Consider the following 15,143-nt stretch of genomic DNA (forward strand, 5'->3'; position numbering starts at 1 on the left):
TTCTGAAAATTAATATGCTGTTTTCTAATCAAAGAAGAACTAACCCAGCAGAGACTCGAACCTGTGACCTTCCTGCTGTAAGGGGATTGTGCTACCCCCTGCGCCACTGTGACACTCAAATTAGTATTTTTTTTTAGTAGAAGAATTTGTGTTTTCAGCTGTACTTATGTAATCTGTATGGATGTTATTTAATTACATTTTATATTATTTAAGGTGACGCAGTGGGTAGCGCTGTTGTCTCACAGCAAGAATGTCGCTGGTTCGAGCCTCGGCTTGGTCAGTTGGCATTTCAGTTTGCATGTTCTCCCTTTGTTGGTGTTGGTGTCCACTGGGTGCTCCTGTTTCCCCCACAGTCCAAACACATGCGCTATAGGTGAATTGGGTAAGCCTATTGCTCAAGCTGCATACGTTGGCGGTTCATTCCGCCATGGTGCCCCCTAATTTAATAAAGGGACTAAGCTGAAAAAGGAAATAAAGGAATAAATGAATGTATTATTTCAGTAAATAAATATTTATTTATTCATACATATGTACATTGATTTGAAAATGTTTAGATACGATAATAAAATCTATTTAATTGTTTATGAAAGGCTCTTAAATGACAAAATCTTGTCTCTCACTCACAAACTCACACACACATAGAGAGTCATTGACGCGTGCTGACGTCAGAGCGCGTCAGTAAACAGTTGATTTCTCCAGTTCTGCTGCTTGCCTCATCACTATATAGGCGGTCATTTACAGCGTTTGACAGCGTGATATTTTCGGGATTTTTTGCGCACAAACTGTATTACCTGTATTAAAACACTCCCTGTGACAGTGAGACCTAGAAGCCAATGATACAAATTGGAACTGTTTGTACTCGGAAAGGACCCGAAATGCGCCAGCGTGTCTTTATAGCGGAGAATGGCCTCTAGTGGAAGAAGCACATACAAACACCCATTTGTCCGTACACGCTGCTTTCATATTAATTCCCCGACGTCCTGCCTCGACACTATAACATAAAGAGGACGTCCAACCCTGAGAAATGACGCCCCCATTCCCCCCGTGAGCAGTGGGAAAACACACCACAGCAGTCCGGAGCGGAGCAGCTGCGCCAGAGTGCGGCGCAGCCGGGGTGGAGATACGCGAACGCCGCCGCTCTCAGAGCCATTCTCCGGCTCCACAAGAGACGAGTCCTCATCGCCTTTTGTTTTTGTTAACATTATATTTGGAGGAGAGGACAGGGGCGCCGTCTACATACTGGACACACAGACGCTTGAGCGCGCGTAAAACACGGCGTTCTAGAACGTCTTCCAATCTTGACGCGCTTTGATGTCATCCGGCGTGTCAGGGTCGGATCGCTTCATTTATAGCAGCGGGTCGACATTAAACTAGACGCAGATCACATCCAGAGTTATCCCTACTCGCTGGCGGTCAGACATGGAAGATGGTCCGCCTTCCACAAGCTGTTTCCGAAGGTTCACGGACTGTTTCCTTGGCTCAAGTAGGTGTACTTTAACATTTCCCTTGCGTACTTGTTAGTAAGTGTGGCGTATAATGCAACGTTTTGTTTTTCCTGCGCACTGGGAAACTTTTCTTTTGTGTTCGTTTTATGTATGCGAAGTTTTACTGGCTGTTCCAAGGCATTGTTAGTGATTATGTCCATTGCAGTGCAAGTTGTTTGTGTGATTTGTCTGTCATCACCTGTTATTTGTGTGAAGTTTTAGTGCAGTAGCTGATGGGTGGGGACTTACATGTGAGAGATGGTGATGATGGCTCATCCTTTGGATTAATGATAAGTGGCAGTAAACTTGTTTTCTGGGATTTCTTATTTATGTTAAAATGCACACACAAGTCAACTGGTGTATACTGGAATGTTAAATAGACAGTGCGTTTTTTATTTTATAGCATCATGCTGTAAGTAAGCCAAAAATTGCTGAGGGTAAAACGGTTTGTTTGTTTGTTTAAAATATAGTTCTTGATTCCAGAATAATGCACTGTTCCATCATTTAGTAAGCAGATGCTTTCTTTACTATATACTGTATAGGGCATGAATTTGACGTCATATCAATCATAATCTTCATCTATTTAAACATTTCTGCACGACTTTTTGTTAGATGTTGCTTGTGTTTTTATTTTCTTTAGTGTCTATAAATAATTATTATGATCCACTGATTCAATATTATGTTCTGCTGTACAGTGCTCAGCATATATAAGAACACCCCTCACAAATCTCTCTTTTAAATTCATATTTTTAATAGGAAGCTATGCAATATTATACCTGTGCATATACATTAGATTGGTCCGTAGAGAAGCCAAATCTGGAGCTTATCTAACAAAATAACTTATGATAACGGTCCAGAAACTAGCACAGCCAAATTTATATGTTATAGAATTTTTTTTATACAAATCTAAAACAAGAGAAGCAAAAATATAGAAAAATTTAGTTGAAATTTTGTAGGTTGTAATTTATTTTTTTGCAATATTTTGCTTGAATTTAATTCTATTATCCTTCAATTTTGTAATTTTTTTGGTAACTAAAATATAAATTTAATAAATATATCTGTTTAATAAATCTGTTTTGTTTAAATGCACCAAAATTAAATTAACTGAGAAATAGATAAAAATACTCATTTTCAAAATGGGGTGTAGTCAATTATGCTGAGCACTGTATATGGCTATATACAGAATTACAAAGCCACCTGAATTATTAGCCCCCTGTATATTTCCCCCCCAATTTCTTTGTAATGGAAAGATTCAACGCATTTCTAAATAATAATTTTAATAACTAATTACGAATAACTAATTTCTAATCTTTGCCATAATGACAGCATATAATAGGGCTGCACGATATTGGGAAAAATCTGACATCGCCATGCTTTTTTAATTGCAATATATGAATATACTTTCACCAGATGACTTCAATAGCTCTATTTGGTAAGAATTCGGTACAGAAATTTAATAATCAAGTGTAAAACAGCAATAAGCTGCATCTTCATTGTATAAATAATTCAATTAAATAATTATATTAAAGAATTCAAATGGTGCATTTCCTTGTGCCTGAATGCTTAACTGCCCCACTAAGAAAAAAAAATGCATTGCATTTCTAAACTTCTAATGCTGCTAGTTAACACACTTAATGCATTTTCTTTCAACACATCCCATCATTTCTAAAACCTCAACCTCTACCAAATGGTGGACATGTCAGTTTATGGTAAACGTACCAGAATTAACGTATACTATGTACCGGAATAAACATATACTATGAAAAATCAAAAAATAAGAAGTGTAAGATCAATTTATTTAAAAAATTACAAATATTTGAATACTAAATCTTTATTTTTTGTTGAAGTATGCCATAAAATAATTCAGATTCTTATTTAGCACGTTTTCTTGCTTTTTACAATAAAACGAAAATCACGCAGAGTTGTAGAGTTGTCAAGTCTATAATATATACACTTTAATATAGTATTAGTATGTTTTAAAAGCATTTACTAGATATTACTATAGTATTTTTTTAATGTGTGGGAGCATCATGGACCTGAAATCTAAAATAACACATCAACACCAGTAGTGATCTGTGTACAATTTGTCCACATCTCATGTCACATTTTTCTTCCTGAAACAAAGAATATGTCAGTTTATGGTAAAGTACTAGAATTAATACATATACTATGACAAATCTATATGAAGTGTAAGACAAATTTGTTTTAAAAAAATCTAAATAAAGCATTTTTGAATACTAAATTATCTTTATTTTTTGTTTAAGTATGCCATAAATAATTTCAGATTCTCATTTAACAGATTCTTATTTAACAATTCTCATAGTTTTTTTTTTTAACAATAAAATCAAAATCACATAAAAGCGCTGCAGTGTTTGAGCTAAGTAGTCTGCCTTTACTGGAACGTGTATATTCCATACAAAGTGTGAAGCAGATTGATTAGTTCTACCTACATGAATCGTTGTGCACTCGTGGCATTCTGAAAAGTTCAGATGTTTTCTTAACTAGGTGTACCTGGAAAATGCATGTGCTTCACATTCACCAACATGCACCCTAAGCTTATTGACATTCCATCTAAGGCGCGCGCTTAGCAGCCACATTTTAATACAACTATAGCCTTCCTACCGAAACTACATAACGACTTTTTCTTTTATCGTTATTGACAGTGCTGTTCGGTTAATTAATATTGAAACTGATTTTAGTACCCAGCCCTACTAGTATTCAGTTTAAAGCGACATTTAAAGGCCTAACTAGGTTATCTAAACAAGTTGGGGTAATTAGGCAGATCATTGTGTAGCAATGGTTTATTCCGTGGACAATCAGAAAACGTATAGGGCTCTATTTTAACGAACTAGGCGTATCTAATCAGTGTATATATAAATTTTTTAGATATTTCATTTCTTTAATTATTTTTCATTTGTAAAGATATTTGTTTATTGCTGTACATCCTGCGTGTTCTAAGCAATGTATAAGCGAGGCGCACAAGTAAAGCGCTATACACTGTACTTAAGTTCTGCTTTTAGCTGGTCTATTGCGGTCTATTTTAGTTCCTCAAAATAGCAAAGCGCCAACAATGTGCCTTAACACTCCTCTTTTCTAGACCAAAACACCCTGAGTCCACAAAATGGCGCAAATGGTTTTGCTATTTAAACAAAATGGCAGAAAACAGGAAAATTAAGGTTGCATTGGTCTGAAAATAGCAACACATTGGGGCAAACATGTCTTGCTTCTTATTGCGCCGCGTGTATGATAGGGCCAGCCTGATCTCACGAGAAAACGTAAGTATTGTACGTTTTGGCAGTTTAGTGGCTAATTCGTACGAATTCGTACAAGTTCAGTCGTAAGAAAATGTACGATTTTAAAAAGGAGGCGTGGCACCTAATCCCACCCCTAAACCCAACCGTCATTGGGGGATACACAAATTGTACTAAAATGTATGAATTAGATCGTACGAATTTGTACGAATTAGCCACTAAATGAAAAAGTTACGAATTGCCGTGAGAATGTGTTGTATAGGGCCCTTATTGTTTAAGGAGGCTAATAAAATTGACCTTAAGATGTTTTAAAAAAAATTAAAAGCTGATTTTATTCTAGTTAAAATAAGACTTTCTCCAGAAGAAAAAAATATTATAGGAATTACTGTGAAAAATTCCCTGCTCTGCTGAACATCATTTGGGAAATATTTTAAATATTTGGGCTAATATTTTCTCCAACTGTATTGTTATCACACACACACACACACACACACACACACACACACACACACACACACACACACACACACTCACACACACACACAATACAAATATGCAATAATGTAAATTTTGGTATAACAATATTATTGTGCATGCACTGTAAAAATATCCTGGTTGCCTTACATTTTTAAGCTGAATCAAATTAACCCTATGAGTCCATTGAACTTTTATTATGTTAAACCGATTTAAAACTGCTTGCATAATTTATAAAATTAAGTTGGTACATGATTAACTAAGTTTAATAAGTTACAATGAACTAAAACAAAATGGCTGTCTTGTCTAATTGTTCATATAAGTGTTTTACAGTGTATCTTTTGATTGAAAAATAAATACATAAAACGTTCATCCTAAAGCAGGTTGCATATTGCAATTTGTTAAATCAGTAATTATATCAATAAGAAAGTCATTTAATTTCATATTCATATTTCTGAATACCTAAATTTCTAAAAACAAAACAAAAAGCAAGGCCTCACTTTAATGCTCCTCTCTCCCGCGTGTTGTTTAGATGGCGGTGGCTTTGTGTTTTATCACGTCTTCGCATGCAGGCTGTGATAAAATTGTTGACATTATTACCCACAGTGCAAAGTGTGCGTAAAGGACAGCAGAGTGTAGATGTTGTTCTTCTGACCTCCTCTGATGGCTATCATGACAGAATTAGCATTGAAAGTATTGACGTGAGAGCGCCGCGTGTCCTGGGACTGCTGACAGGTAATGGCAGAGGCTTTACTGAGGTTACAGTGGAGATGTCGGCTTGCTTGTGATTATGTTTTCTCCTGGCCAAGGTTTGTTTGAACGCAGTCTGGAATGCAAATACACAGGTTTAACACACTGTAAAAACTGTGTTTACTTTGTTTATTATAATTAGAGCTGCACAATATATAGTTTCAGCATCGATATCGCAATGTGTGCATCTGCAATAGTCACATCACAGGATCTGCAATGTCAAGTTGGGATTATAATTAACCAAAAACACAGTTCACATGTTTTGTTGGGGCATTGTGAATCCTGATCTAATAGCGTGTATGATTTTCACATGAATGTGTTTTTAAGGCCTGGGACTGTAAGATTAAAGGTAATTTAACCCATTTGGGAACAAGAAATGATTAAGTTGGGTGACACGGTGGCTCAGTGGTTATCACTGTTGCCTCACAGCAAGAAGGTCACTGGTTTGAGTCCAGGCTGGACCAATTGGCTTTTCTCTTTGGAGTTTGCATGATCTCTCTGTGGGTTTTCTCCAGGTGCTTCGGTTTCTCCCACCGTCCAAAGTCATGTGGTGTTGATAAATTGGATGAGCTAAATTGTCTGTAGTGTATGAATGTGTGTGTGAATGCGTATGGATGTGTCTCAGTACTGAGTTGCAGCTGGAAGGGTATCCGCTGTGTAAAACATATGCTGGATAAGTTGGTGGTTCATTGCGCTGTGGCGACCCTTGATGAGTAAAGGGACAAGTCAAAAAGAAAATGAATGAATGAATGTAGTTGGCGGTTCATTCCGCTTTGGCGACCCCTGATGAATAAAGAGACTAAGCTGAAAAGAAAATAAATGAGTAATAACGATAACAATACTATTAATAATAAATAATGATTATTATTATTATATATATATTTTTTATTATTAATGATGATAATAATAATGTATAATTATATAAAATAATAAGAAACAATAACATAATTTTATAAAAAAGTATAATATATTTATTATATTACATAATATATGATATATTTTATAATATTTATAATATTTATAATATATATATATATATATATATATATATATATATATATATATATATATATATATATATAATAAAATAAAATTAAAACAGCAACAATAATAAAAATATTGATAATATTTTTATTTTTGTTATTAATGAAGATAATGATAATAATATAAAATTATATGAAATATAAAATAATAGTTAATATTAAAAATAATTTATTATATAAAATACAACAACAACAATAACAATAATAATAACAATAATAATATTTTTGATATCAATGATAATAATAATAAATAATTATATAAAATATAAAATAGTAAGAAATAATAATAACATATAATTAAATAAAATATAATAATAATTATTATTAAAAATAAATATACTATAGAAAATATAATATAATAAAAACTACAATAATAATAAAAATAGATATTTTTATTTTTGCTATTAATTGTGTTAATAATTAATAATGATAATAATAATAATAATCTATAAGTATGTAAAATATAAAATAATAAGAAATGTTAATAACATATAATAATATAAAATATATAATAATAATAATAATATATAATTATTTAAAATATATAATATAAAACTACAACAACAACAACAACAACAACAACTTCTACTGCTATTATTATTATTTATTGTTATTATTAGACAGGATAGTCAAGACCAGCAGAAGAGTAAGAGTGCAAGTAAGAGTGTAAGAGTAATTGAAAGAGTGAAAGAAGGAATAGGATGGCGACCCCTGATGAATAAAGGGACTAAGCTGAAAAGAAAATGGATGATAGAATAATAATAATAATAATAATAATAATAATAATAATAATAATGATACCATTACTATTAATAATAATGATGAAGATTATTATTATTATTACTATTATTATTATTATTATTATTTTAAGAGTAATTGAAAGAGTGAAAGAAGGAATAAGACTGGAATAATTTAAATAATTGAACTGCTAAACTAAATAATAATTCAGAATTCCTGCAAAGCTTTCCCAGCTGTAATAATGGAATGCAAAGTCTAAAGAATCATTAAACAAATAACAGCCCATTTCTGTAGCTGTTTTCATCAGATTACATGTATTTAACATTAAATAAGTGTTCATTTGGATACTCCGTGGTAATGCTCCTCCAGGAGTAGAGCAGTGTGTTGCTGAAGATGTTTTTTTTTCTGTGTATTGAGGGAGTTTGCGGCCGGTGTGTCATTGCATCTCTCAGAGGCAGTGCTGAGTCTGGGCTTCCTGCTGCCGTCTGTGAGCTGCTGATATCAGCACATCACCGCACGTAAACAATGGCAGCATGCCATCCATTTCTACTTCACAGTTTTGGCATATGTCTTTTCATTTAAAAATACAATTTGTGGATTCTTATTATAATTATATCAGGCCATAAGTCTATATAAAATGCATGGATCTTCCTGATCTCACCATAGATTTGCACTGTGCTTTTATGATGTATTTTAGGGCTGCATGATACTGGAAAAATATGCTATATTGTTATTAAGTATTGTGATAATAAAATTTCTTACAATGTACAACATTTTCCTTGAAAAATGCTATGGTTATATAAAAATGTATAATATAAAATTAATAATAATAGAATAGAATTAATAATAATATTAATGATCATTATTTAAAACAACAATAATAATACTATATAATATAATTATATAAAATATAATATAATAAAAATAATATATAACATAATATTAATAATAATTATAATAATTATTATTATTTTATTACTGTCAATGATAATGATAATACTACATAATTATATCAAAATATAAAATAATAGTAATAATAATTATTACATAAAATATGTATATAAAATATTTATAGAATTTATATAATATAAAACAATAATAATAACAACAATTATTATAATAATAATAATATATAATTACATAAAATAATAATTCTAATATATAATCTTATAAAATATAAAATAATTTTTTCTATATAACTATATAAAAATATTTATTAATAATAATAACGATGATTATTATTATTATTACTTTAAAAACAGCAATAATAATAATACTATAATTATATAAAATATAATATAATTAAAATAATAATAATAATAATAATAATATAAGATAATAGTTTATTTTTATTAATGATAATACAATATAAAATAGTAATAAGAATAATTATTATTATCATTAAATAAAATATTCTACTACTACTACTACTAATATTAATCAAAATAATAATTAAAATAGTTGTAATATTAATGCTATATTAAATAAAATATGTATATAATATAGTTAAAGAAATAATAATAATAATAATATACAACAATAATTTATTATTAATTATGATAATGCTAATAATATATAAATACATAAAATAATAATTATAATATAATTCTATAAAATATCTAACAATAACGATAATAATATTACTATAATTATATAAAAATATAATAATAATAATAATAATAATAATAATAATAATAATAATAATAATATAAAAGACCACTACTAATAATATTAATTAAAATAATAATTAAAATAATAATAAATATTTTAACATTATTAATTATGATAATGATGAATTATATAAAATAATAATTATAACATAATTATATAACATATGTTATATTATATTTGATAAAATCCTATAAAATATGTAAAATAGTATCAATAATGTATAATTATATAAAAATATCAAATAATAATAATAATAATAATAATAATAATAATATAACCATTGTTGTTGTCATGTATAATAAAGCCAAACAAACACAAAACATATCCAATTTTGGCCTAAATTTAATTTAACCGTCTTTAGAATGTTGTTATTTTAACCCAGCAACAGATTTCAATGTTTTTTTTATTTACCCAAATAGTCTGCAAAACTCGAGAGCATTGCTTGAGCTTTGTTCAGAATTTTGTGGTGATCAAGAAAAACATTAAGTATTTTCATTTGAGAGCTGGCTACATTTTATCTAAACACATTTTATAGTTAAGTCAAAATGATTCGCCCTTCTGTGAATTTTTCTTCTTTTTCAGATATTTCCCAAATGAGATTTAACAGAGCAGGGAATGTTTCACAATATTTCCTATAATATTTTTTCTTCTGGAGAAAGTCTAATTTGCTTGATTTTGGTTAGAATGAAATCAGTTTATATTTTTTTAAACCATTAAGGTCAATATTATTAGCAATATTATTATTATTATTATTAACTTCAGCTGTGTATTTGGTTCAATTTGACAGTATTTTGTCTTACCCCTCCTAAACATTAGATTCAAAAAAGTTATTCAGTCTTAAAACGTTTTTTAATGTATTTTTTTATCAGAATGTCTGGAACATCATGCTACCGGTGGCGTTGTGTTGTTTTATTTTAGCCCAGCCCTGTGTGTGTGTGTGTGTCTCTCTCTATGTGTGTGTGAGATGAACCTCTCCACAGAGGCCGTTTTTGAGGCTACTCCAGGTCAACATTAATGTGATCTGACAGGCCATCTACAGAGTGCTTAACTCAATGAAGAACGATGCATTGTCATGCAGGAAACGCTCATCGAAGATACTTCCTCCCCCAGCTGGATGTCATTTAATCATCCAAGTAAATTCCCTCCTCAAACAGGCATTCACTATAGAAGTCAACGAAACTGCCTCACGTCATATATAGTCAAAACTCTCTGCCAGACGTGCCACAAATGTCAAGGTGCACTTTTCAAATACTCATTACCAAGTTTTCAGGTATAGCTTTTTTTGATTAAACAAAGACATTAAAGGTCCCATGAAATTTGAAATAACATTTTTTAGATGTTAGAGTCGGTATGTTAGTCTTAAAGGGGACCTATTATGCAACAAATTCATTTATAAGTACAGTTTAGGCACAGTTGTGTGGCAATAATCTGTGAATATAGCCAGCCTCTAATGGTAAACATTTATTATCATACTTTTTATAATCATACTCGATAAAAATAGTCTGCAGAAACACTTTGTTTGACACTCTCGCTTTGTACGTGTTTCATCAGAGGGAAAGACCCGCCCATTAGTGACCATCTCTCCCTCATTAGCATAGACAGCCCAGAGCGAGAAGCAGCCATCCGACGTAAGGGTTTTGAATCTGCCACTATGCTGACACACAGGCATTTTTAGCTCTGCCCTCTATTGAAAAAGAGTCAGGGCCCTATCATACACTCGGCGCAGTGTGGCGCAAGGCGCGACGCAATAGTCTTTTGGTAGTTTCAGCTTGGCGCAAGAGTCGTTTTGAGGCGTTGCGCTATGCTGTTTAAATAGCAAATGCATAAGCGCTCATATATGCGCCCATAGGCGTTCTGCTCTAAAAAGGAAGGCGTTCTGAGGCGCACTGCTGGCGCGTTGCTATTTTGAAAAAACTATAATAGATTTTTAATTAGACCAAAACTAACCCGGTCTAAACTCCAGCGCAGAGTTGCGCCTCGCTTACGCACAAGAGAGCAATAGGCAAATATCTTTACATATGAAAAAATGTAAATATTAAGGATTTATATAGGATATAATAAGAATAGATATAGGATATAAATATAAAGGATTAAGTAGTCGGTGGGTGGGTAGTGGGTGGGCTGGTCAGTCTTTGCTTTTGAAAATACTATTGGTTGGGTTTAGGGTAGGAGGAGGGTGGGTCAGTCCGTCGACAGAGGCCTCTGGTGGATTTATGTGAGAACAACAGCCACGAATGGCACTCACGAGAGAAATTTGAGATCTCAAAAAGCATACACAGCTACCTCTGGTGGATTCGCGAAAACAATAACTCCAAAACAATTTAGCTCCTAGGATCTATTACATCCAGACATGTATACAGAGGTACGTTTTCAGAATGTGCCTGGGTTGAAAACTTAACATACACACTCTATGGGTGTCAGACTTATTTTACATCCTGTAAAAAGTGGCATAATAGGTCTCCTTTAAAGCATCTTGTGCATCAAATTGCATTTTAAAAACAGTCCATTATTAACTCGAAGAAATTCCACTTACAAAAAAAGCATTTCTAGACCTTGTGGTTAAACAGCACCCCTCCCCCAATTTCTCTCACGTGCATGATTTTAACTGAAAAAAAAACTCTTTCTGCAGGAATGACCTTTGAATGTGTCCTTCACTGCTTGTGTTATCCCACAGTCTTGTTTATGCCGTTTACTTGTTGTTGCAAAGCATGAAAAAGAAGTCTGGTGGAGCTGTTGGAATAAGCATGTTGATCATTATATAATTGTTTGGTTTTATCTATAACTTATTTGAGTTGCGACTAACTTCATTGTAGCACAGACAAACACACACATGCAGAAAAAAAACTTGCAGGTATCATATTATTATTTCTTTAATTATAGTATTGTGTAATTTATATAAGCAAATAATATATACATACACTCACTTTATTAGTTACACCTTTTAACTGCCTTAATCCTTCATGGGATAGATTCAACAAGACACTGGGAAGATTCCTCAGAGACTTTGGTCCATATTGACATGGTAGCATCACACAGTTGCTGCAGATTTGTCGGTTGCACCTTTGATTGAGATCTGGTGACTGTGGAGGCCATTTGAGTACAGTGAACTCACCTATAGCGCATGTGCTTGGACCCTTGGGGAAACCGGAGCACCCGGAGGTGTGCAAACTACACACTGAAATGCCAATTCATCCAGCTGAGCCTCAAACCAGCAACCTTCTTGCTGTGAGGCGACTGTGCTACCCACTGAGCCACCAATAAGCCCCGCAAATTAGTTATGTGAACATCATTTTTAAGGTCTTTTCTGCAAATATAAAATAATGTTTCTGAACTTTGCTGAGTAGTTATTTATAAAATTGGTTAAATAATAACCTATATATGCATTCCCTCGTTGAAAGCCTTGTTTCTTTTAAAAGTATTATTTTATGTATTTATAAAAAGTGCTAATGTTTAATGCAATTTTTAATGTAATTTTAATGTAATTGCATTGTTTTTAAATGTTTTGCTTCGGGTTTAGTTCACTCTTCAAATCGGCAACACTTTAAAGACCTTTTTGAGCAAGTCGGTCAAAGCATGTTAAAATATCAAAATTATTAAAAAAAAAATGTGGAAAGCTTAAAGAGACAGTTCACTCAAAATGGAAAATTCTGTCATCATTTACTCATTTCTTTCTTTCTTTTTTTGTCTGCTCAAGATATTTCGAAGAAAGCTAAAAAACCAAAACCATTGACTTCCATAGCATTCATTTTTCCTGCTATGGAAGTCACTGAGGCTACAATTTGCACAGGCTGACCAAAATTGGACAGTCGAAGACTGGAAAAACGTTGCCTGGTCTGATGAGTCTCGGTTTCTGCTACCACATTTGGATGTTTGGGTCAGCAGAATTGGGCGTCAACAACATGAAAGCCTGAATCCATCCTGCCTTGCATCAATGGTGGTGGTGGTGTAATGGTGTGGGGGATATTTTCATGGCACACTTTGGCCCCATTAGTACCAATTGAGCATCTTGTCAATGTCACGGCCTACCTTAGTATTGTTGCTGACCATGTCTATCTCTTTATGACCACAGTGTACCCAACTTCTAATGACTACTTCCAGCAGGATAACATACCATGTCATAAAGCACGTATCATCTCTGACTGGTTTCTTAAACATGTTCATTTAATGTTCAAGAAACCAGTCTGAGATGATTTGCACTTTATGACATGAGTTCACTGTACTCAAATGGCCTTTACAGTCACAAGATCTCAATCCAATGGAGGACCTTTGGGATGTGGTGGAACGGGAGATTCAAATCATGGATGTACAGCTAACAAATCTGCAGCAACTGTGTGATACTATCAAGTCAATATGGACCAAAATCTCTGAGTATTATTTCCAGTGCCTTGTTAAATCTATGCCAACGGATTAAGGCAGTTTTGAAGGCAAAAGATGGTCCAACATGGTACTAGTAAAGTGTACCTATTAAAGTGGCCGGTGAGTGTATATTTTTTTGTATTCAACAGAAGAAAGACACTTATAAAGGTTTGAAACCACTTAAGTATTAATGTTCATTTTCATATGAACTGTCCCTTTAAGGAGGAGTCTGATTTGACAGACCCATGTGTCATCATATAAAGTTTGTATGGGTTGAGCACACACTGTTACTCAGCACTCTGTTCGTTTGATGATGTCAGAACTCCAGAGCTCCTTTATGACCTTGTGTAAGGAATCTCCAGATTGCGAGTCTGCTGTTCTCATCAGAGCTTTCCTTTGTTCCCATTGCTCTTCTGGGAAAAAGGAATTCTCCAGATGTGCCTGGTAAAAAAAAAAAAAAAAAAGCATCTTTGGCCTCCTGCGAGAGCTGCGCTGTCAGATCAAACACTCCTTCTCCAATGCTTCAGCAGAGGCATACAGGAAGTACGGCTGGGAGTCATTAGGAATGTAATGATTCTGGTTCCAGTTCCACTCAATAATTCCATTTCCCTAACCGTTCTAGCAACCACTTAAACCTTTTTTTTGAAGATGTAACTCCTTTTGTAAATTTAATGTGCACTTTAAAAAAAGAAATTCATAAATATTACGGTAAAGTATTGTATTTCCTTACTCTAAAAACGAATCCCCAAAAATAAAGGTGAAAAATCTGCAGCTTGCCAGAATTTACTGTTAAATATACAGTAGAACATACCTGCAAACACTCCCGTTTTTCCCGGGAGTCTCCTGTATTTCAGACCCATCTCCCGCCCTTCTCCCATATTGTTCTGTCTCCCGGAATTCCAATACCCCCCACCCCCCACTACTCAGCTTTTTTGGTACAGTCCCCATGTGTGTCGAACCCAACACGCAACCATCTTCATACCCGCTCCCCGCCATCCCTTTGTGCGCACCTGCCCCCCCCCTCTTCACCTCTTCACTTCGCGCATGCCCCCCCCCCCACACACACACACAGACACACGCACACACACTCTTTGCTTCGCACGCACCCCCGGATAAAATCTCCCAGAATTTATGATCCGAATGTTGTCAGGTATGCAGTTGAAACTGTAAAAGAATTTCCTAAATATTACAGTAAACTACTGTATTTCATTACTTTAAAAGAATTCATAAAATTCATAGTGAAAAGTCTGCTGCTGTGGTTGCCAGAATTTACTGTTAAAAATAAAGTAGAAACCACAATAGAATTTCCTAAATATTATGGTAAACTACTGTATTCCCTTTAAAAATAAATACATAAAATTTACTGTGAAAAATCA

At 33.2% G+C, this 15,143-nt stretch overlaps 1 protein-coding gene across 7 annotated transcripts in view; it reads left to right on the forward strand.

Annotated features, from left to right (window-relative positions):
* pde10a (phosphodiesterase 10A) overlaps positions 1-15,143 on the forward strand; it is a 152,623-nt gene that overhangs the window by 36,019 nt on the left and 101,461 nt on the right. For 3 of the 7 annotated variants that reach the window (XM_087277720.1, XM_087277722.1, XM_087277721.1), the window contains exon 1: positions 1,027-1,483. The exons of 2 other annotated variants lie outside the window; for them this stretch is intronic. In XM_087277720.1, coding sequence (XP_087133846.1) covers positions 1,420-1,483 — 64 coding nt within the window. In that variant the 5' untranslated portion in view covers positions 1,027-1,419. 7 annotated transcript variants of the gene reach the window in all.

This window comes from Danio rerio, chromosome 13 (assembly GCF_052040795.2).
Source record: "Danio rerio strain M-AB ecotype USA chromosome 13, GRCz13ab, whole genome shotgun sequence".
NCBI classification, from domain to species: Eukaryota; Metazoa; Chordata; class Actinopteri; order Cypriniformes; family Danionidae; genus Danio; species Danio rerio.